General features: G+C 41.7%; 1 protein-coding gene and 1 long non-coding RNA gene across 3 annotated transcripts; one reads left to right on the top strand and one right to left on the bottom strand.

Annotated features, from left to right (window-relative positions):
• Positions 1-14,899: 14,899 nt before the first annotated feature.
• LOC112555968 lies at positions 14,900-16,739 on the bottom strand. Its single transcript, XM_025224593.1, has 2 exons — positions 16,555-16,739; positions 14,900-16,219 (listed from the first exon to the last, which is right to left on the bottom strand). Exons 1-2 carry the CDS (start codon positions 16,580-16,582, stop codon positions 15,606-15,608), a joined length of 642 nt encoding a protein of 213 aa, XP_025080378.1. The 5' UTR covers positions 16,583-16,739; the 3' UTR covers positions 14,900-15,605.
• A 214-nt stretch (positions 16,740-16,953) lies between these two features.
• LOC112555971 lies at positions 16,954-20,837 on the top strand. Of its 2 annotated transcripts, XR_003097571.1 has the most exons (5): positions 16,954-18,299; positions 18,663-18,893; positions 19,276-19,540; positions 19,884-19,986; positions 20,590-20,837. It is a non-coding gene; the product is annotated as an uncharacterized LOC112555971 (long non-coding RNA). The 2 variants fall into 2 exon arrangements; XR_003097570.1 differs by having other exon boundaries at positions 16,954-18,893.
• Positions 20,838-21,619: the final 782 nt, after the last annotated feature.

Here is a 21,619-nt window from a genome sequence, read left to right as displayed (position 1 = left end):
GTTCTCCATACTGCTTTCCATCCGTAACAAAACTTTCTAAGCCATGAGTTCATAGTTTATAAAGTTTTCTTGGTCTAAAAAGTTGCTACCACCACCAAAAACAGAAACATGAATAAACATATCCCGCGTAAAAATTGTTTTTCTTTTCTTTTCATCTCTACAGCCCCCAAGGCACACGGAGGAAGATTGAGTACAGGCAAAAAAACTCTGTAGAATGAAGAGCAGTCTAAGTGGCAACAAAATATGTTACGGAGGAGAATACTTAGAAAAGAGAAAACATCTTCATTTTGGGGGAAAATTGTCGACGATGTCCCGGCAAAAAGCTCTAACTTGTGTGTAAAATTCACACACACACACACACAGAAACAGGGAGAGATTAAAAGAAATCAAGCTGAAATAAATACACATAATATACGCAAAAAGCACTTCAATTAAAAGTAATAAATTTATAAATTCAGCGAGTAAAGATTTGCAAGGCTCCATGTCCAGATGGTATTTGCGGCAGGACATGGCGTTTCTGAGCAAACCACCTTGGAGACATTTTCCAGCTCCTATTTCAGTGTTCTGTGGATTCACTCTCCATCCCTGCTATCTTTCTTTATCTCCTAGCGATTTCTTTAATTGACAGCACATAGAGAGCGGACTGTCCTTCTCGTTTGTCTGTTTTTACAACAGTCTATAGGTGAAGGACAAGAGCAGCTTACATCGTGTGGTATCCACCAGCTCTGAAGTCATCAGGACAAGCCAGAGAGGCTCTTCAGACTCTGCATAACAAGTGTCTGAAATTCTTTATGATGACAACATGTCCTGTTGGGATATTTTGACCAACTCCCATCGGGCCGCCGATTGTGTGTACCTGCTTGCAGGACCAACACACTGATGTTGTCTTTCGTTGTTTCGGTTGTGCGACTTTTGAATGTTACTGAATGCAAATGAATGCAGCTGTCTGAAACATGAATGCACTGAGTCTGTTTGGCGGATGTGAATAGGTTATGGTATTATTTAGTGCTTTTATATCGAGCTGCCCAGAATCGCCATCTGGAATAAATAAAGTGTTATTTTATGTTACCTAAAAATATGTTTAGTGGTTTGAAGGTTTAGAAAAAAAATTGCACCCTTTATTTTGGATTCAGAAACTTTCTGTTTGAATGCAGACAAAAAAATGAAAGGGAAACTGCTGACAACTTTTCCACATTTCCATTCTCCAAGGCTTGGGCTCTCTCCCCTCCCCACTTCATACTCACCCCTTCCCCTCATCCCCGCGCGTTGACTTCTCGCGATACTTCACACTGCGCATATCGGCGCCATTTGTCTCGAGACTGTCGAGTTACCTACCCTTTAACAGACAGGGTGAAAGCCATTCGTTACCTCCGGGGAGACAATTGAGATTAGTTTGAAATCCTTGACTGTCTTTAGCCTTCGGTGATCTTTTAGCCCGGTGATCACCTGATGACTTTATCTCCCTTCCTTCTGACTGTCGAGGGTTAATCACGTGGACTACAGTTTGGCAACGTTAAATCATTTCAGGGTAGGTCTTGAAAGAGGTTGGAGAAACAAATACGCCGTTGACAAATTAGAACAAAATCTTTAAATAGCCTCGAGCTACACGATGTATGGGACACAGTAATAATCAAAGCATCACGGACTATAATCATATCATCAGCTTTATGGGGGCAAAAACAAACTTCCAGGTTAAACATAGCATCAACCATAATGAGTGCGAAGGAGGAGGTGGGGAGGGTAGAAGGGAAGAGCACTCACCATTTTCACTAACTTCTGGTCTGCCAGACAGTACGGGTAGAGTTACCTCCCGCACCGGAAACGCGCTAATTGAGTCCAGCAGCTATCAAGATTTACCACACGTCAAAGAACGCGCGTGCGCGATGGTGATGCGGCCATTAAGTTTTTTCTTCTTTTTTTGTCAGCAATTACCAGCGATGGAGACAAACTGCCGGTCAAAGAAGAGGTAGAGCAGTCTGAAATGAAAAGTCCACGTCAGCAGTTATTTTTGTCAAAAACAGTCTCAGGATGCGAAGGACTTTGATACCGCGATCTCTAGAGTTCTCACCCTCTGTCTCTCTCTCTCCTTGCTTCCTGTCTTCAGCTTGGGAAGTATGGCTCCTGCACATTCTCCATCTTCTCTTGACCACCATGCCTTATGATACCAGCCGTGCCGTGACCATGTGAATGAGACTCTTTTCAGCATCGTGAGATGAGATGAGATTAGCTGTTTACTCCATCAGTAACTAAGGCTATATCAACGGCAAACCAACCAGCCATGTAAACAGATATCACATGCAGACAAAGAACAACGTGTCTGAGACGAGATCTGAACCCAGGACAGACAACCCTCACTGTATTGGTGACAGGTGCTAACCGTTGCGCCGCCGGATTGCCTAAACATCAAGGGAGGAAATGAAGATCGACTGATACCAAACCCTCTTGTACAGCAAACACGAATTCTTTATTAAAAAAAAAAAAAAAAAACTCCTTCGTCAAAACTCCTTTGCCTTAATTGTCCTGTTCATATTCTTCGTATCCATTGCATGTTCGCATCTTTTTTTCACTTCACCGTACTTCTTTTCTCGTCTTTCTTTCTTCCTTTTTTTTTTTTTTTCTTTCTCAGCCTCTCAAGCCTCGCAGCTCATGCTCATAATTTACCATCTATCTCCATCGCCTTACCCCAGAAGCCCCTGGTTCCCAAACTCTTTCATCCAATCACTTAATCTTCTGCCAGGTATATTTCCGCGAGTCGGATGTGTATTAATGTAAAGCCTGATAGGGCCACTGTCAACGCACACCCTTGTGCAGGTGATATACTGTGACCTTATCTTTATGAGCAGCCTCTTCTCCCCTTTCCCCTGCCCTTTGACCCCGCCTCCAGTTTGCGTTCTTTCTGTCTGTAACACTATGCGCGAGGGACCGGTCCTCAGGCTCCGAGAGTGAGATAACACGATAGTGTCGCCAGCGAGAATAAAAATATGTTTGTGCCCCTTGCATCAACGAAACGGTATATAGTATACATATACACATATAACATATCTAGATATAAGCATAATCTATATTTAACTCATGCTAGAAGCATTAGAAGTCGTATGTTCCACACACACACACAAACGCTTTTAACGCAAATGTATATGCAAAGATGGAAAAAAGATTTTTTTTTTGGTTGTATGTACTGTACAAGCATGTGCGTGGTTTGTATCATCATCATCATTATCATCGTCGTCATCATCATCATCTGTTCATACCCTTGCTGGAGCTGTACTCTTGAAGAATCAAAGACTTTATTAACCTGTTTGTATGTCTGTCTCAAGCAGTTTAAAGCATAGCCACATACAGAGGCCTATATGTGTGTATGTGTGTGAGTGTGAGTCACTACTCACCCTCCTTCTCTCTTCCCCACCCCGTCTCGCTGCACACATTGTACACAGCCGCTATCGCGAAGCCCATACCACCCGTTTCTGATAAATTAACAATGCACACTGAAGGGGAGAGTAGCCAGGGGAAGTGTCTAAGAAAAATGGTTTCAGGTCCCCAGCGCCGTATTCAGTTCGCACTTCGTGGACCCTGCGCGGGATTTAAAAATTTGGAAAAGGGGAAACAACTTGAACAGGTTCATTCATAAAACAGATACGTACCCTTACAGCTGTCTCAACTTTCGCCGCAACGATCCCTAACTCTCACCCAGACTTCTCTAAGTTGTCCCCCCTCTTCCTTTTCTCCCAGAGCTCTTCAAGCCAGCAGTAATCCTCCCGCGTAACGCCACAGAAAGGCGAAGCAAGCGAAAAAGAGGCTAGAAATTAGCCGCGTGAAAAGTTAAGTACCTCGAAAAATCGCTCCAGCTGTTTCAAAGACCTGAAGCGTTTTCATTACCTCGTTACTGTGGAAAAAAAACTGGAGGTACTGTCGGATGTCTGTCCCTTTGGCATCTGTTGAGACAGTCATCACTTTTTCTTTATTTCGCTCTCTCTCTCTCTCTTTCTCTCTCTTCTCTCTTTCTCTCTCTCTCCTCTCTCTCTCTTGCATACCATAATATATAAGAACAATCCATGATCCCAATATTGATATTTCTGTTGTCCAATGATCAGCCACACACACACACCTTGAAGAAAGGAAGATCCTCTTTATCCACATCCACACTAGCTGCTCAGGTGAACGTTTTCATTACTGTAATCAGTAAAAGTCTCAGCCTGCTGCTTCTATGTGAGAAGTATCGTTTCCACCTTCCCGCTGAGCCTCGTAATGAAAACGCGCCTCGTCTTGGGATCGTTGAGCAGGTTGGACCGCTCGTGGGATTGGAGCTGAGTTGAGACGTAGTTTATCGCTCCGTTCCCAGTTGGTGCGGATTTAAAGCCATTGCAGGGGCACTTGTCTTCGCAGTGATCCTCTCTGGCAGGCCAGTTTCCTTCTGGGAAGAGAACTTAATGACAGAATCCGCGTGAGAATGCCGCTGTTGCAGTCTTTCACACACAGGTTGCCCTACTGTCCCTCCGACTGGAGATTCGTGACCCAGGAGGTGCCGAGGGGAGCGGGTTCGGCGGAACTAGAACTCTCTCACCTGTTGTCTCATGGTGGCTCCACAGCGCTTCCTTCAACCATTTATACACCCTCTCTCTGTCTCTCTCTCCATGACATTTGAAACGGGTGCGCGCGCACACACACACACACAAATGTGAAGGTATGCAGGTTGAATGTTTAGAAAAAATGCTTTCACCCAGTAGTGATTTCGCACAGTGAAGGAATAAGTAAAAAAGAACCCCGATGTCACGATCTGAACGTTCACCCGAGACAGCCATTTGCCTCGCAGTGCGCATGCGCCGCTCGGCAAGAGATACGCATGTGCAGACCCGTCTAATGGCTCTCTTGATATAATGGCGAGATGAGGAATATCTCGAAAATTCTTTAGAATATGTCATTATATGTTTAGAACATAACGATGTAATCTACTGTAGGATGAGTATTCGAATACGAGCGATCGCCGTATGCCAGGAGAGTGTCTTGATCATCACGATGCAATGTGCTGAGACGACCGTTTGCTCGTATGATGACAGCATCCAGGACAATACGTGTCTTAACGACATAATAACGACATATCTAGCGACAATTCTTTGACGATCAACTTCTCACATACTGGGACAGTGTATGTCCTTAATATAATCACTGTGAAAGGTGAATACATGAAAAAGTCACGTGACGAACAGAGGAAATGAGACTGGTGAGCGTGCTTTTATATTGTTATGTTTGTTTTCATGCACAGGTACTTATATTTTATGCGTGTGGTATTTTTACCATTACATCATGTCATGCATAATGCTGTTTTATGCAATGTGAGCAATATTGTGATTATAATATTTGGTCATAATGATTCAAGTCCATTTGTAAGAATTTTAAATTTTTTCGTCATTATACGATGTCGTGCAATCGCGTCTACAGATTGTGCTTTTGTATTAATTTTCATAATGCTTTTTTATTAACTGGTGTGTTTTATACATATAAAATATTCTGCAAGTATATTTTACACTTTATTCGATGTTGTGCGATTATGATTTATAGCTTAACTGTTTTCAATATTCAGCACCATTTTATTCAATTATATTTATACTTCATGTAATCTTTTATATTTTATACTTTGCGCTTTGCTGTGTGATTATATTTTACTCATTATACTGTGTGATTATATTTTACTCATTATACTGTGTGATTATATTTTACTCATTATACTGTGTGATTATATTTTACTCATTATACTGTGTGATTATATTTTACTCAATATACTGTGTTGATGAAGTTACATCTCACAGTTGCACCACTCACTCACTATACACTTAACATTAAATAAGGACTGGGCAGATAATGTCTGGTCTCATGTGTCGGGATTATGCACTTTTCCACACTCTGTGGTAGGAAATTGGCCGCCATTTGTTTTAATGTCTGCTCTCTACCATCTGTCTTCCCTGTCTGACTGCGAGACATTCATGGAGATTCTTTGGAGGGCCTCGTTCTTCTTGTGCCAACATTTAAACTGAAACCCATCGTCGTGGTCACTCTGATAATTAACACCAGCAAGAAAATCGTAATTCCCAGTTGTTCATTGATTTCGGCAGGTAATTAGCAGTTCTAGCAATCACAGAGTCAAGCTGCTAATGTTCAAATTACAAAATTACTTGTCACAGGTCATCGGTTCTTGCTATAACTGCAGAATATTTTCATTAAATGTTTTTATTGTTTCTTATGTATGGATTTATATTTTGAACCGACTCGACGAAAGTGTATGTTAAAAATAAGGCTCTGTCCATTTTACAGACAGAGAAGTAAGTTGTTGCTAATGAGGTCAGAGGTCATCGTGTTTGGGAGTGGCAGTGTGACGTCAGTAGTTTTGACCCCTCGCTGTTTGAGCTTTTACAACCGTTTGCGGGTCGAGATTTTTTTTTTTTCAATGCAATTTTAGAACGTTCTGAAAACTAAAATTGTTATCAATAAGATTAAACTGTGTAAGACTTTCGTTCTCGACAACAGATTTTTCGTGTGCGCTTCTACAACTCATTTCAATGGCATAGGATCAAGATTTTGAAAAAAAAAAACCCAAATTTGCTTCTTTAAAACATTTTTAAGTTTCAGAAACATCTTGTGTAACTAGCCCCTTAGCTTTATTGTCCACGCTTTTAGCCACTTTGATATCCGACTCGAGAAACTTTCCTGCAAAACTCAACTGGAGACGTGTAACAGCAACGCTGATGGCAGGCCTCCAATAAGTTTCGCCGGAAATGCGTTTCACGTGGACATGCGCAAACCCTGCGGCTGCACGATGGCATCGAGCTTCATCTGTTCGGCTAATGTAACCGTGTGATTTTTCTTTTTCATCATTTCTGTTCTGATTTTCTGGTATGGCTTCTATTCCGTTCATAATGTTGATTATTTCGCAAGTTTGTTGTTTGTTGGTTGGTTTTTTAATTTGCTTGGTTGCTTGGTTGGTGCTTTCTTTTCTATTTCTTTTTCTTTTCGTCTATTGATATTCGTCTTCTTGCCTGCTTGCCTTGTGTGTGTGGAAAGGGGGATAATTTTTAACAACTGTCATAATCTCTAAATCATCCGTTTTTCTTGAAGCAAGGGTTGTGGAGGGGACAAGGGTTGTTGACCAATCATCCCAGCCTCTCATTCCCGTGTGCAGTCCTCCACCTCTCCTCGTACACACTCCCTACACTCACCGTCTGCAGCCACTTCTTCACCAGAGTGTCTTCCCTTCCTTCCTCTTCTTCGCAAGAGTATCCTCCCCTGCTTCCTCTTCACAAGACTATCCTCCCTTGCGTCCTCTTCACAAGAGTATCCTCCCCTGCTTCCTCTTCCGTTCTCCTACCTTTTGCTTTACGGCGAAGGGATGTGATCCCCTCCCCACCCCCTACCCACTCCAGCATCCCCCCTACAACCTCCCCCCAGCGCCAGCATGTCGCCCAGCAGATGTTTTGTGGAATTAAACGTCTGGTCTTTATTAAGGTGACAAGTTTATTGACGTATTTCTCGTGGTAGAGATGCCCTGTGTCGAAGGGACGCTGGGAAACCTTCCTTAATCTGTAGCAAGCATCTGAGCTACATTCCTTCTTTTTGCTATCCCTGTCTCTCTTTCCTTCAGGAAGAGAGCATCCATCCAAGCAGGTAGTCCTCAAAGGTTTCAAAGCAAAGGTTTCTATTTTTAAAAAGTAATTAAAGGTTTGTCTCTTGATTTCTTTAATCAAGTTATTTGACAGTTTGCTTGTTGGTTTATGTACTTATTACTTATTCGTTCGCTCAATCATTCATTTTACGTATCCCCCTCCCCCCATACTTATTTATTTTTCTTTCTTTCTTTTTAATTGCACATATTTCTTTGCGAACACTTTTGTGTCTAACTACTTCCGGTCTAGCTGTAACTAGTTTTCGAATTAGGTTTCAGGTTTTCAAGTGCTTACTCTGTTACAATACTGCTACGATATAACTCTGTTCCTCGATATTCTAGAATCATCTGTACTAATGATCAGCCTTTCTGTTATTGTTTTGCTTAACGCTTTATAAATATTTTTCCAGAATTCGGGTGCACATTATTCTTTCACTTCCGACATCCTAAACTGACTTCCTTATATATCTTTCCTAGATCTTTTTGGATTTTAAAATTATCCTTCATCTGGCTCATGGAACACACTTCCCTCTGAAATACCATCAAATTATCATTAAGACTGCATTAACACTGTTTTATTATCACTGTTAATGTTTTTATGTCCATTTCAATTTTCCGGAGATTTCATAGTTCTCTTTATTCTTTAAGTTCTATTTGAGTTTAACGTGGTACTTCATTCACCTCTTACTGTCTTCCGTACGAACACTTTCTCTTTTCTACTTTACCCTACTTTATTTCTATTTTAAGCCGTCCTGAGTATTGCACTTTCTCAGGCAAAACTCAAGTGTTGTTGTGAACGAATGTCGTAAATAATTATTTCTAAATAAAAAAACAATGTTTTATCATTTTCTTACTTTTTTTGGTCTGTGCTATTTGTCTTGTAACAACAAACCAATGTTACTTGGTATCTGTGACCACGAACAAACAAACAAACTATTAAAATCAAAGAGACGAAACACAAGTGTTTGCATTTCACATAGACGAGGGAAGGTGAAAAAAAAAACAACAAATTTTTGTGCAAAAGTTGAGAGAAGGCATATGTTTGTGTAATTTGTCCTGCTATGAGGCTTCCTATCATAGACGCCATCCTGAGAAAGCAATGAAAGCCTGCACTGAAAAACCTGAGCAGCCTTAATATTTCATCGTTTGTCGCTGATACTGAAAGAGCTTTTTAAGGAACGGGGGGAGGCTGCCCTCGACTGTAACCATGCGTTTGTGTGCAATGGTGCACCATATATACTTGATCCCAAGCTATCACTGAAACAGAGAGCAAGGGAGAGAACTGGTGTCCCTCCCACTTCCTTTTTCTCTCCTTTCTCTTTTTATTTTCTCTCTCTCACACACACACACACTTTGCGGAAGTAAGAGAAAGAGAGTACTGAGGCTTGGCAATGAGAAAGTTGTAAACAGGCTCCGCCCACACAGGCAAAAGGCTAAGGGAGAAAAAAAAAAAGGGAAATCACTCCTTTTGCGAGTTGAGGCCCGCTTAACCACGCCCACTTGACACTCTCCGCCGCGACCTCCTAGCGCGCGGCTCGCACGAGCCGTGACGTAGTTTGACCTCCCTCGTCGGCGATAGGCGCGCTGCCGGCCGCACGGGGTCATGAATTATGGAGCAGGCCAGAGATGGCCTAGTGCGATCACATGGACGGCATCAAATATTTGCGCCTCATTCCACATCCTGCAATCGTCTGTCCTTTATCTTAAAAATCTGAGGATCAGGGACTTTTTTGTGTGTGTGGAAGCGACTGGGTTTTTAGATAATTTGATGATCATCGTCACTTGTCCTGTGTGCTCAAACCTTGAGAGAGAGAGAAAAAAAAAGATTTCCTGTTTACTCCTTGATACAGAGATGTGTTTGTATTTTGTTTCGTCCTTTGTCGAAAAGAAGCGAAGGAAATTATTAAAATGATATGTCAGATTATATTTGTTTAGAAAAAATAATAATAGGAGTTGACAGACAACTACATAAAATAATAAAGCAGGTCACAAACACAAACACACAAACACACACAAGTTCCCTATTGTGATGTTTTCTTAGGCCCCGCCTCCTCCTTACTCCAGCTCCCTCCCACAATCATTTTTTTAAAAATTAAATACACGCGAATAACCAGCAAGCATGCGGATTTTCCATTTCATTTCTTTTCATTGGTCTTTGGAGAGTTGTCTGCCGCGTTTCGTTTGAGTTAATATGATTAGTAACCGCCATGTATGTGGTGGGATCTGCGGTTGGCTTTTCTCGGTTGGTCGGGTTAACACTCCCAAGGCACTGACCGTGAAGTCATACCCCATCCAGACTGCACCGACTTTTCCACACGGTTTGCACCCACGATGACCAGTGGTCCAATCAACTGCGGGGTTCGAACCGGTGCTTCCCGCAGCGACGTAAGATTTTGTGGACCTCGGGAACTGTGGGGCACCGTGAAGTGGCGAGGGCACGGGATTGACCCCTTATGACCCCGTGCCCGCTGTTAGACAACCCAAGAGGTGAAGTTTCAGAAAGAGTCTGAATTACTACTCGGGTGTATATATAGTGTGGGCCTCTGAGGTCTGGTGGCATCCATCTGGATGAGAACCGTATAAATATTTCAGTTTGTGCTTACGAAACAATAAGTATGGGAATGCCAGACACTCATTCGAGGGAATGGGGATGACCGTGTTTTGACCCCCACTTTGTGGGAATATTTAAAGGAAAGTTTTTACGGGTATGTGCAGCCTCCAAAGTGTCGATGAATTTGAAATGAAATGAATGAAATTGATAAAAGTTAGAGTGACAGCCAGGAGCCATGCACGCGGTGACAGGTGTTAACAGGTGTTAAACTCCACCCGTTTGAAACTGGCAGGTCGTGTGTATGCAGGTATCAAAGTGCAAGACGATGGGCTGTGCCCGGGACAAGTGTTAACTAAGTGCATCTCAAAGTTTCAGGTGCTTCTAGGTGTTGAACCATGCACTGATCACCTGACCTTCTTTCTGTAAATAGTCTGAGGACAAACATCACGTGGTTTTTTGCCTTCATGAGGATAATTCTACAGTATTTCTGTAAGATCTTTTTCCCGGTCAAACATTTTCTCCTCCTTCATCTTTCCTATCTCACCCGCATCCTTTTTGATTTTTTAAAAATTTTATTGGATAGTTGAGAAGAAAATTGTCTTACATCTTTAACCAGTTTAAAAGCTGACTGTTCACATATGTGTGTGTCTGTGCGTGCGCGCGTGTGTGTGCGTATGTGTATATATGTGTGTGCGTGTGTGTATATGTGTGTGTGAGCGAGCGCTAAAGAGAGAGAGCGTGTCAAGCAATACAAAGCAAAAATAACTTTTTTTAATTCGGGAAAACTATAAGCCTCGCCCCGCCACCCCTCACCCTAATCTAAAGTGAATGGTTGAGGGGGAGGAGGACGAGATGGGGAGGCTGGAGGGTGGGGTTGGTGGTGGGTGGGGTGCTAGAGGCAAGAAACATCGCTCGCCTGTCACGCGCGAGAAATTTCAGCCCACATCAAGCGGCCTCGCGCACGTTCCGTAAAATGGTTTTGCTACATTAGCGCCAACTGAACCCTGCCCCGACGTCTTCGCCATCTTTTTTTTTTCCTTCGGTTTTTCCCATTTCCTTTTTTTCCTCCCCCCGCCCTTTTTTTTTCTTCTCCCCTTAACCTCGATTACGATCTGTTGCATCGTGTCTTATACGCTTAAAGAGAAACCAACATTTCGTAGCAACTGTCTTCCATCTTCTCCTCGTACATCATATCCATTTTCGCTCGTCTTGCGAAGAGCGAAAGAAGTGAGAAGCAGAGACGGTTAGGAGAGATACGCGGACAGGAGTAAATACCGAGAGAGAGTGGGGGGAGGTGAGGGAAATATGTATCAAGGGAGAGAAATGGTAGAGGAGAAGAATGCAGAGAATAAAAAGTGAGAGCCTTGGCGAGAAAGAATGAAAGAGGGAGAGGAGGGAGAGAGAGAGATATGAAGAAATGAATATCTGTTAATGTAAAGGTTGATAAATTAAGAGACACTAACAAGAGAAGTCGTCCTCACCCACTCACCCCCTTCCCGCTTTCCATTCACCCCTTCAACGGACGTGGTGGGAGTCAGATGACGTCAGATAAGAAACGGAAATTAATTAACCTCACGGAATCGAAGTCCACTGAAAATTTAATAAACAAACAAACAAAATACTAGAGTTGCTGAAAGAAATTGAACCAAGCTATGAAAATTTGAGGAGAAAGAAACAAACAGTCAAGAACTCTAGACTTCTTTGACTTCAGCCGTAGAGAGCGATCACCTGACGCAGGTCGCAGTGTTTGAAGTACACCACACATAAATCCTCCCTTAATAAACCGACCCCGTGAGAGCAGAATAATGGCGGCTGGAACTCAGCCACCGGACCCGCCGCTAGGAGTCGCGAGATGAACCTGTCACATGACAGACACGTTTCCGGAAGCGCGGGATGCTGGGGGATAGAAGAAGACAGCTTCTCAAACGCCAGCCTCGGTCCCGGCGCTTGCTCGTGTTTTGACAAGTCTATTTAGATTGCCGTCCCTGATAGGTTCACACAAGACCAGTAGGAAGAGATTTCTTCTGGCGACCCGTCAGTCGGAACGTTCTGGTGCAAGCACCCCTTCCCTACCCTCCCATTCCCACCCCTGGGTAAAGACTTTCTCGTTTAAGAAAGTCCAACTGAAGCAGGGAATAAAGGTGGCGCCCTAGGTTATTGCCGAAAGTATGCCGAGTATTTGATACATTTTGTCCCCGTCACATTAAACTAAACCACCCGTACCCAAGCTTTCTTGTTCTTGATTTGCTGCAGTCCATCACTGGCTGCTCCATCCTCTTCTCGACAACGCAGGTGTTAATGACTCGGGTACATACATACCTGAAGATTAATGTACTTTACGTGTAGGGGAGGCTGTTGTAGATGAGTGATTCGTGCAAGGCAATGTTGCTGGTTCGAGACCAAGCTTGTCCATTGTGCAGCCGCTCAGAAAAAATAGAATATCTGGATTATAAGGGGAGGTGACAGGGGGAAGGAGATGGTATACAAATCCTTCCTAAACAACAACAAACCTATAAAAACGACGATGATGATGATGATGATGATGATGATGATGATGATGATGATGATGATGATGATGTCATTCGAGCTAGCGGTGAATCTCTGTCACTCTATCCACCAGGTCCTACCCCAGCAGTGGTAGTCTCTCCTCGCTCCTGCCTGAGACTAGCACCAGATTTATGAGGCGCGGACGCCATGTTTGTAAACGCCCGCCACACTGCCAGCGATTTAAAATCGCGTTTATCTCCCTTCCTCCATCCATCTTCTAAATGAAGACGCGATGTTAGTTGCCTCGCGAGGTTTCGTGCCAAGGAAGGGGAAGAGAGAGAGAAAAACAGAGGAAGGGAAGAGAAAGAGACAGAGGAAGGGAAGAGAGAGAGACGAAGGAAGGGGAAGAGAGAGGGACAGAGGAAGGGGGTGAGAAAAACCCACTTGGTTGACGCTGCGGCCAGCTGTAACGAATTTCGAGACAGTTTTTCTCTATCGCCAGAGGCGGAGTTTTTGCAGGCTGGCTCGCGAACATAATGGCTGGCGTGAAAACAGATTGGTTTTCTGTGACTGAAGGTGTTCAGGTCGGCCATTGCCGCCTCGTGACAAGGGAGACAATACATTAGGCTGTAGGCGGCAAGATAGTGGCAGGCAGGGTAATGACGCGCAACTTGAGTGAAAATGGAAAAAAATGTATAAATAAACAAACAGACACATAAATAAGTTGTTAAAGTCTGAGACAGAGTCGTGACCAGCACACAAATACCCCAACCATCCACCCCATCCACCCCATCCACCTACACACACGCCGAGAGAGAGAGACAATAAGAAGTGACTACAGAGACAAAATTCGCTATTATATATGTTTTATACTTTATTATATTTTATTTCCTTCCATTGAACGATAAATTTGTGAGCAGTTCACACCATTAATAATAATAATAATAATAATAACAACAACACTGACTACAGAATTTCATTTTTACGAAAGTGAGGACCCGTTGACCCAAGTCCAGAGTGCGATGATCTGTGCTTCCCCGTGTTTAGGCCACGCCATCTTGAAGACAGGTCCTGATTCTTTTGCCGAGATATTTTACCTTTGCTGCTGGGCAGGTGACTGGACGAAAAGGACCAAACAAGCTTCAAATTTTACCTGAGTGGATCCCATTACCCACAAGATTTATGGAGTCTTTCTCGGGGAAGGTAGCGCACTCTGTATGGTTCTAGGAAATTTGTGAAAGCATGCAAGCTGTTACAGAATGGGAAAAGCTTGTCGGTGTCCGTATCTGATCAAACACCTTCCGTCTCCGAAACACAAGCCTGCAAACATTGACACGCTCACCTGAGCTCAGAGGTAAGTCAAAGCCCTGACATCATCTTGGAACACGGTTGTCGTTAAGGTTACAGCCAACAGGAGAGCCGAAAGGGTATTTCGTGTTGTACCATTCGTTCTAACCCTGAGAACAAACTAGAACCCAGGTGTCTGTCTCGATGTGTCTGTCTAGAACCGTCTGACCAGAAATGGACTGCTCTGTTGGCAGCCCCATCTGATTCCGAAGTTGATGGGGTGGAAGGAATTAACTTCCAGTCGTTGAATGTGTATATACTGCAATGCAAATTTTAAAGGACTTCAGTGGTGTTTGATATTATCGCCCTGTTGTGGTATTTCAGTAAATAACTCAATTTTTTTCCCCCATTCCTACACGCCGCCTCCTACCCTTTCTTTCATTCATCCTTTGGTCTTATCTTTGTGCGAAGCTCGTTCACTGAATTGCGATGTTTAAAGGTTGTGTCACACAGCGTTTGGCAAACCAGAAAATTTTTTTTATAATTTGCTTCTGAAACAGTCCCATTCTACCCGTTTGCACACAACGCAGCGTGTTTCGCAAACCTGCTTAGCAAATTGGTTGCTTCATGTTTTGGAGTTTGCTGTTTTCGCCCTCAACAAAATGGTCGCCAAAGTCTGGGACCTGCTTGGAATTTTAAGCAAACATTTTATCACAAATTTAACAGAGGTTGTGGGACTCTAGTGGACCCAAACAAATCAGCTTCAGACAGGTTTCCACACAAATTACAATGTCGTCAACGAGTAGTATGCTTTCAAGTTCAGTCAGGATTTATAAGGAGGTATTGATGACAATTGATTCATTGTGTCATCCCACGAAACTGTCAACCTTTTTTCTTTTTTTATTGGCGATGGATATGTGAAAGAAAAGATGTCGTGTAGATCAGCTGGGAAAAAAGTTCGTCCAAATAGTATCGCAAACAGAAAAAAAAAAACCTGCGAAAAACTGTTTTTCGCGCGTTTTTGAAAACTCTGGTTTTTTATTTTTAGTTTTTTCGTGCGAGCTAACCTTAACACAGGTGACCTCGACTAAGACAAGCGAAATTCTCTCGCTGCAATGTGGTAAATGATAGGAAATTGTGACGAGAAGATACGCCGTCTTCAACAAGGGAACAAAAAAAATATATATTTACATGTAAAGACATATGGTGAGCAGTGACAGCCGTTTGCGAGCAAAGACTTTACCAAACAACTTCTCTCTGCCGAGTTGTAGAGTTCCTGAGTGCCCCTCTTCATCAGGTATGTGTCTCGCTCCACACAGAGGGCGCTGCAACACGGTTCATTCATAACTGGATGTGACCGGCGCACGCTCAAACCCCAGACCTCTGCTGCACCTGCTGCTGCACGTGTGTCAGCAAGTGTCGAGGACGGAGATGTCATTAAAAGCATTAGTTCAGGTAACCGCTCACCAGTTCTGACTCTCACAGCCCTCGCCTTGCAGGCCTGAGGTCTCAGAGAATAAAGCTGGCATTCTCTCCACAATCTTCACGACATTCCGGCATTAGTAAATCTCTTGTTCTTCTTCTTACTATTCTTTCTATTGTTCTATGACAAATTACTAACTTTATTCATCACAAAGGGCAGTTATAACCGGGGAAAGTGCGCTCCGTTACAAAACCAAGCAAGTGCTCCTTACAAGATAAGACAGTATTGTCATCGTTGAGACTTTCGTTGTTGGTGTTATTTATTACTGTCTTATATCCGCAGATTGTTTGAGAGAAATAATGTGTGGGACGTATACCGCCAGCAGGTCCGAACTTTGTTCCTTTTACAAAGACCTTCACAGAAGACAATCTGACAGCCATCAGACGATGACCAGTACGACTGACGCGTTGCTGGCTGCAGCAGGAGAGTTGGCTCCCCTGCGAGCCATGAGTTGTCCTGCGAACCATTTGAAGTCGTAGTTTCATCGGGCTGCTGGTTATCTCCCATCGAGTTGCTGTCACTCTCTGTTGGATCGTTTGCGCTGTCAAAGACCTTTGAACTCTGCACGTGACCAACGGCTGGGTTCCTTCTTTCGTGAAGATGGCGCTGTCTGGCGCTGGATCGCAGCTACAATAGTCGGACATCTCGTCCTGGCATCGCCACCAGCCTTGAAGTCCTTCTTTCTCTGTCTCTGTGTCTTTCTCTGTGTCTCTCTGTGTCTCTTTCTGTTTCTTGTTGATGTAGTTTTGTGTTTCTAGGACTGATCAAGCAAAAGAAATACTAATACATGTACTGTAAATATATAATAGTAAGATTTTATTTATGTCAAATACAATATTGTTTAATAATAACGAAGTTTTTGTTAGGATGCTATAGATGTCTGCCTCTGTGTGTGTTTATGTCTCGGGGATTGGGAGAGTAGGTAGTTGCGCGAATGCCTGTGTGTACGAGAGTCATCCCCCACTACCACTACGACAACCACAACCATCATCCTGCCATCTACCATGGCCGTCAACAACAACAACAACAAAACCACAATCCAGTGACTAAGCTGAACTCCCCCAAACCCTCCCGCTCAAAATCGTTTCTTCCTACCGCTTATCAAGTGCAGACGGGTCGGCATGAACTACACGGGGGCGACGGTAGTGATAAACCTGGCAGCTTGTCGAGACGCCTTCGACTCATAAACCCTCGCCGCTTCTAGTGAGCGCTGCTCACGGCGTCCTGTCTCCCGTCTATCTGCTGCTTCTTCCGTCTCTGCTTCGCGGACTTGTCCGCCCGCTCCGACCCTTCCTTTATCATACCCAGTGGACTGAAAATTTGTTTCAAATCAAGAGTTTGGGTAGGATCGTCATCGTCGTTGTTGTTCTCGTCGACGTTGTCGTTGTCATCACAATCATTGTCATCATCATTGTTGTCGTTGTGAATTCTTTATAACCCGGACTTGCCGTAAGGGCGAACTCTCACCTGCTCCTTCGGATCTCTTTTATGATGATGATGATGATGATGATGATGATGCACCCGATGCGACCCTGACTCAGTCCAAAAAGTTTTCGTTCTCGCTACCTCGGCTGAGCCGAACTCCATTGCGCGCAATGGGCAACGGATGCCGGCAACCTACCTACTCAGCCGCATCGTCTCACGAATGACTACAATATTTAGTCATTTAGAGTACGATGAAAAACGCCGAATTCAAGATAGAACGACAGTAAATACGATTTTAAAATGCCTTTTATAAAGTTAACAGATGTAGTATGAAAGCAGAAGGAACAGGGAAGAAAATTAGGGAAACACGATCGATCGAATCGACCATACGTATATTTGCTTATTGTCGATTACCGAAGGGTCAACTCACAGCCTATAGCATTGAGAAAATCTTTTATTTTTGTCAATTATTTTTGTAAATAATGAAATAGGAAAATGTGCACACAAAGCTTTGTGGATTTGTTGGTATGGAAAGGTTGCTTCGGTGACGATGTACCGTATAGCGAATTAATGCCAGGGCGTCATTCCCTGTCGATTTGTTTTCCTTTTCGAAAACCCGACTAGTAAAGGTCGAATCAAGGATCGAACGACAGAATATATGATTTTTAATTCTTTTTAAAAATGCAGCAGACGTTTTACAAAAGCAGAATTAATCAGCAAAAGGATTAAACACATCGGCAAACACGAAATTGACAGAATTCCTATACGTGCTTGCATCGTGTAACGAAGGGTCAACAACAAAGGCTATAGCACTGGGAGAAGTGCTGATATTTTTAATAAAGAGAAAAAAAAATGTCTAAAGAGCTTTGTGGAGTTTTTTAATATGTGAAAGTCTGTGTTGTTTTTATTTTGATGAGGAGTAGAGGTGGGGGGACGTCAGTCAGTGTCATTTGATTTCCTTTTCCAAAGAGTTCCAAAACACGTCCAGAATGCTTTCTAAAAAGTATAGAGGCGGATCACAAAAGCAGAAGGAAACGTGGGGAAATTATATATTGTATGCACTATAATATTATATTGTTAGCCTTAGTCTTTTAAGGTTCGATTTTCTTCTGGTACAAAGTTAGGAAGTATTTTTTCTGTAAGGGAGGAGTCATTTCGATGTTCTCTCCTTAAAACAAAAGAAAAAGAAACAAAACCAAAAACTGGTTATTTAGAAAAGTAAAATTAAGAAATAAAATCATACAAATAGATAAAACATGTATAATATCACCAAGAAGAATTAATGTCAAAGCTAATGAAAACGAGAACCCCACTAATACGTGTCTCCCTGTTGGGAGCTCTTCCATTAGTCTCGGTGCGTCCACGTGTGTGTACTCGATTATTAACTTCGTCATAAGCAGTTGCTTTCTTACTTTGTAGGTATTTTTTTTTAATGCTTATGTATTGTCAGAGAGCAGTTTCGATTCCAGCAATGTTACATCAGCTTGATGGAAATGCAGTTCGTTCTTAGAACTGTTGTCATTAAGATTGTATATCTCCCACATGTACATAGATCAGCGTTCATAACGTCTGTATTGAGTATCGTACATGAAATAGGAATAGTAAGCGTTTATAAAGAGTTGATAGCTATACATTATAACTGAAATTAATGTGGTGGTCATGCTACAATACATTTCATAAATAAGCAAATGTGATTTGTATTAGGCCGTGTCTTGCCACTCAAATTGTTTACTTTGTGGTATTGATCTCGTTTTTCTCTCTTTTACTATTTTATGAAGACGCTTGCAGTGAATCAACTATGCCACGGCCAAGAAAGTGGTATCCAGGTGGATATATTTCCTATATGGATAAACGCGGGCATGTTCGTCAGCGTAGGGTACGATTTTCATCGCAGGCTGTTAGGGCTTGTACGGAGGAAAATAGAACTCTTCAACAGGGGCAAAGTGGACGTTTAAGCACCCATCAACGGGAGGAATGTGCCACCTTCCAGGATATTCTTCTAGATAGCAGTATGTATTGGAAAATTCTATCCAATTCTTACAAGACCTTTTGACATGACTACAGAAAATGTGAAATTAGTTTTCAACTGGACACAGTGTAAATATATGCATTTCATGTTTGAAAAGTATGCTGATATATGTTTTTATTTATACCCCTTCATTTTTTTGTGTGTTAAAATATAAAGATATATGTATTTATATATAGAAAGAGAGATGCTGGATAACCTACATGAACGTTTCTGTAAAAATACATGCTTTTTAATATAGAAAAGGAGATTAAAGTGCATGGAACATTAGAATGATAAACTTTGTTATCAGATGTAGTTAACTATCTTAGTTTCTAATATTGATTGAAAGTCAGACTCTTAAGCATTACATGTACCATGGATAGATTCATCAGATGTAGCTGGAGTCAGCAATCACAAGAAGAAAAAAGTGTCTGAGGCTGAGGGCTGGAAAGATCTGCGAGCAGGTCTTGTTCGTGTCCACATTGAAGGATTCAGTCCTGCCACAAAAAAGTGCAGCTTCTGTGGCTGTACACAGGTCCAGAGATTATCTGGTGTCCTGACTGTGGACCTAGAAGCCTTTATTGCAAGGCTTGTGATGAGAAGATCCATTGTTTGGTGCTGTATCATCAGACATACAGTTGGAAAGAAGTAAGTACAGTTCACAACATTTGTGGATAGATATTTTTTATAATGTTTTAGATTGTTATGTAAATGTAAATATACACCATGGGACTGGCAATTTGAAAATATATTCTCTCTCAATATATATCTCTATTTATATAAGCACGTGGTTCAGAAAATCAACTGAAAGGAATCTGAAATGTGGTAAGACTTAGTTAATGTAATAACTGATACACCATTATGCATTACAGTCTCATGGAATGCATTTTGATGAGGTTTGAAACTGAAATGAATTCCATAATTTGATTATGGCATATTTATAGACTTAAATGCTGCAAGCTTACATTAAAATTTGCTATTGTATTGTCAGGATGCATCATTGTTTGCACCTGTGTTAAGAGAAACAACCATTTTGTCTGAGCACCAGTGTGACAAGCTCTACTACCGTCAGATTACAGTTTTTGATGCACAAGGTACATATGCAAGATTATTATGTTTTCTAGAAAAACAGAGTTTACCCATGCATTTCTCTTAAATTTTTTCACATTTTTATTGTCATGCATTCAAAATATCACATTATGGACGAACCTTGCTTCACCAAAACAAACAAGATTGTGAATAAATGTTACTTAATAGATGTTAAATGTGAATAAATGTTCACACTTCAACGCTGTCACCAGTGACGGCTAGCTGCCCTGGGTTTTGCTTTCATCTTGAGCATGCAATTCTTTTTCTTCGCATGTGACATCTGCTTACAGGCTGTCTGCTTTGCCAGACTTTATATTATTATGTATAACCTATTGTCACTTTTTGGTGTAAAGATTTATAAATTTTTTTTTCCTATGTTTACTTTTATTTTTATTTTATAAATGAAAGCTCTAACCAGCTTTAACTTACAATTCTGAAAGGTAAGAATATTTACTTTACTGAATTACCTTATGCTGTAGTTTAACATGTAGTGAGGAAGTAGGCAGTATTTTTGAACAATGAGAATATGTTGCATAATATTTCTGTAAGGGTAGAACAGTATCAAATACGAAAAGCACTTTTTTATGTTTTTCCCTTTATTATTATAGGCAGAGATCACACAATCAAAATGCAGTTTTGTGAGTGTGAGCCGGAAGCTGTAACGTTAGTTAGAATGGGTTATGGCCATCAACTCCGAAGAAGCCAGAGACAGCATTCTGCATGAAACTAATGGAGCTATGCAGAATGCTACAACTAGAAGGGCAAATGTCTCTGCAGAAATTTTGTAATGCATTGCAGCGGAGGACAACATTTCTGCACAGTCACAGCAGGGACTACAGAAACCTGTATAAGGCACTGGTAAACATGCTATCATATTTTGTCACAGCATGACAACAGCAACATGTACAAGACTTGGTAAACACATCATCATATGTTGTCACAGCAGGGATTACAGAAACATGCACAAGACATTTGGTAAACATATCATCATACGTTGTCCAACAAGTCTAACTTGCAAGAAACTACTCATGGCATATTGCTTACTGACTCCATAGAGAACTGTATCAGTGCCACTAGACCTGTAGTCAAGAAGTGCGACAGTTTCATTTTATGGATGTAAATATAGTTTAATTATAAGAGTTATAAGCCAATAATTTCAGTTTACATTATTTGGAAAGTATGGACAGAATAAGTGGATTGTGAAAATGATATTTTATATGTTTGTTTAATGGTTTATTGCAGGTAACACAATTATAGAATTTCACCATCATCAGGTGTTGTGCCTTGAAACAGCTCATGCCCACGAATTACTGGGCAAGAAGTGCCCAATATGTAGCCTGGTATGTTGTAAGGGTTAATGATTTGGCATTTTAAGAAATATTTAAACACAGTTGCTGTATTCTGCAAACAAAAACACCCACAAAAGTATATTTACACTTTATTTGTACATAATATTTTCACATGGTGGCAATTTAAGCTGTTTAAGATATGCCTAATCTATGCACATCAGTTTCTTGATGTTTTGATATAAAGAAAATTTATTAACATTGTCTAATGCCTACTGATAATGAGAAGATTTTTCAAAAACATATCTTCTATTTCATGATGCAAATACACTTTTGTTTACATCATTAAAAA

Source organism: Pomacea canaliculata, linkage group LG14 (genome assembly GCF_003073045.1).
Source record: "Pomacea canaliculata isolate SZHN2017 linkage group LG14, ASM307304v1, whole genome shotgun sequence".
NCBI lineage: Eukaryota > Metazoa > Mollusca > Gastropoda > Architaenioglossa > Ampullariidae > Pomacea > Pomacea canaliculata.
Note: the sequence above shows the minus strand (reverse complement) of the source record. Positions and strands in the feature narration are given on the sequence as shown.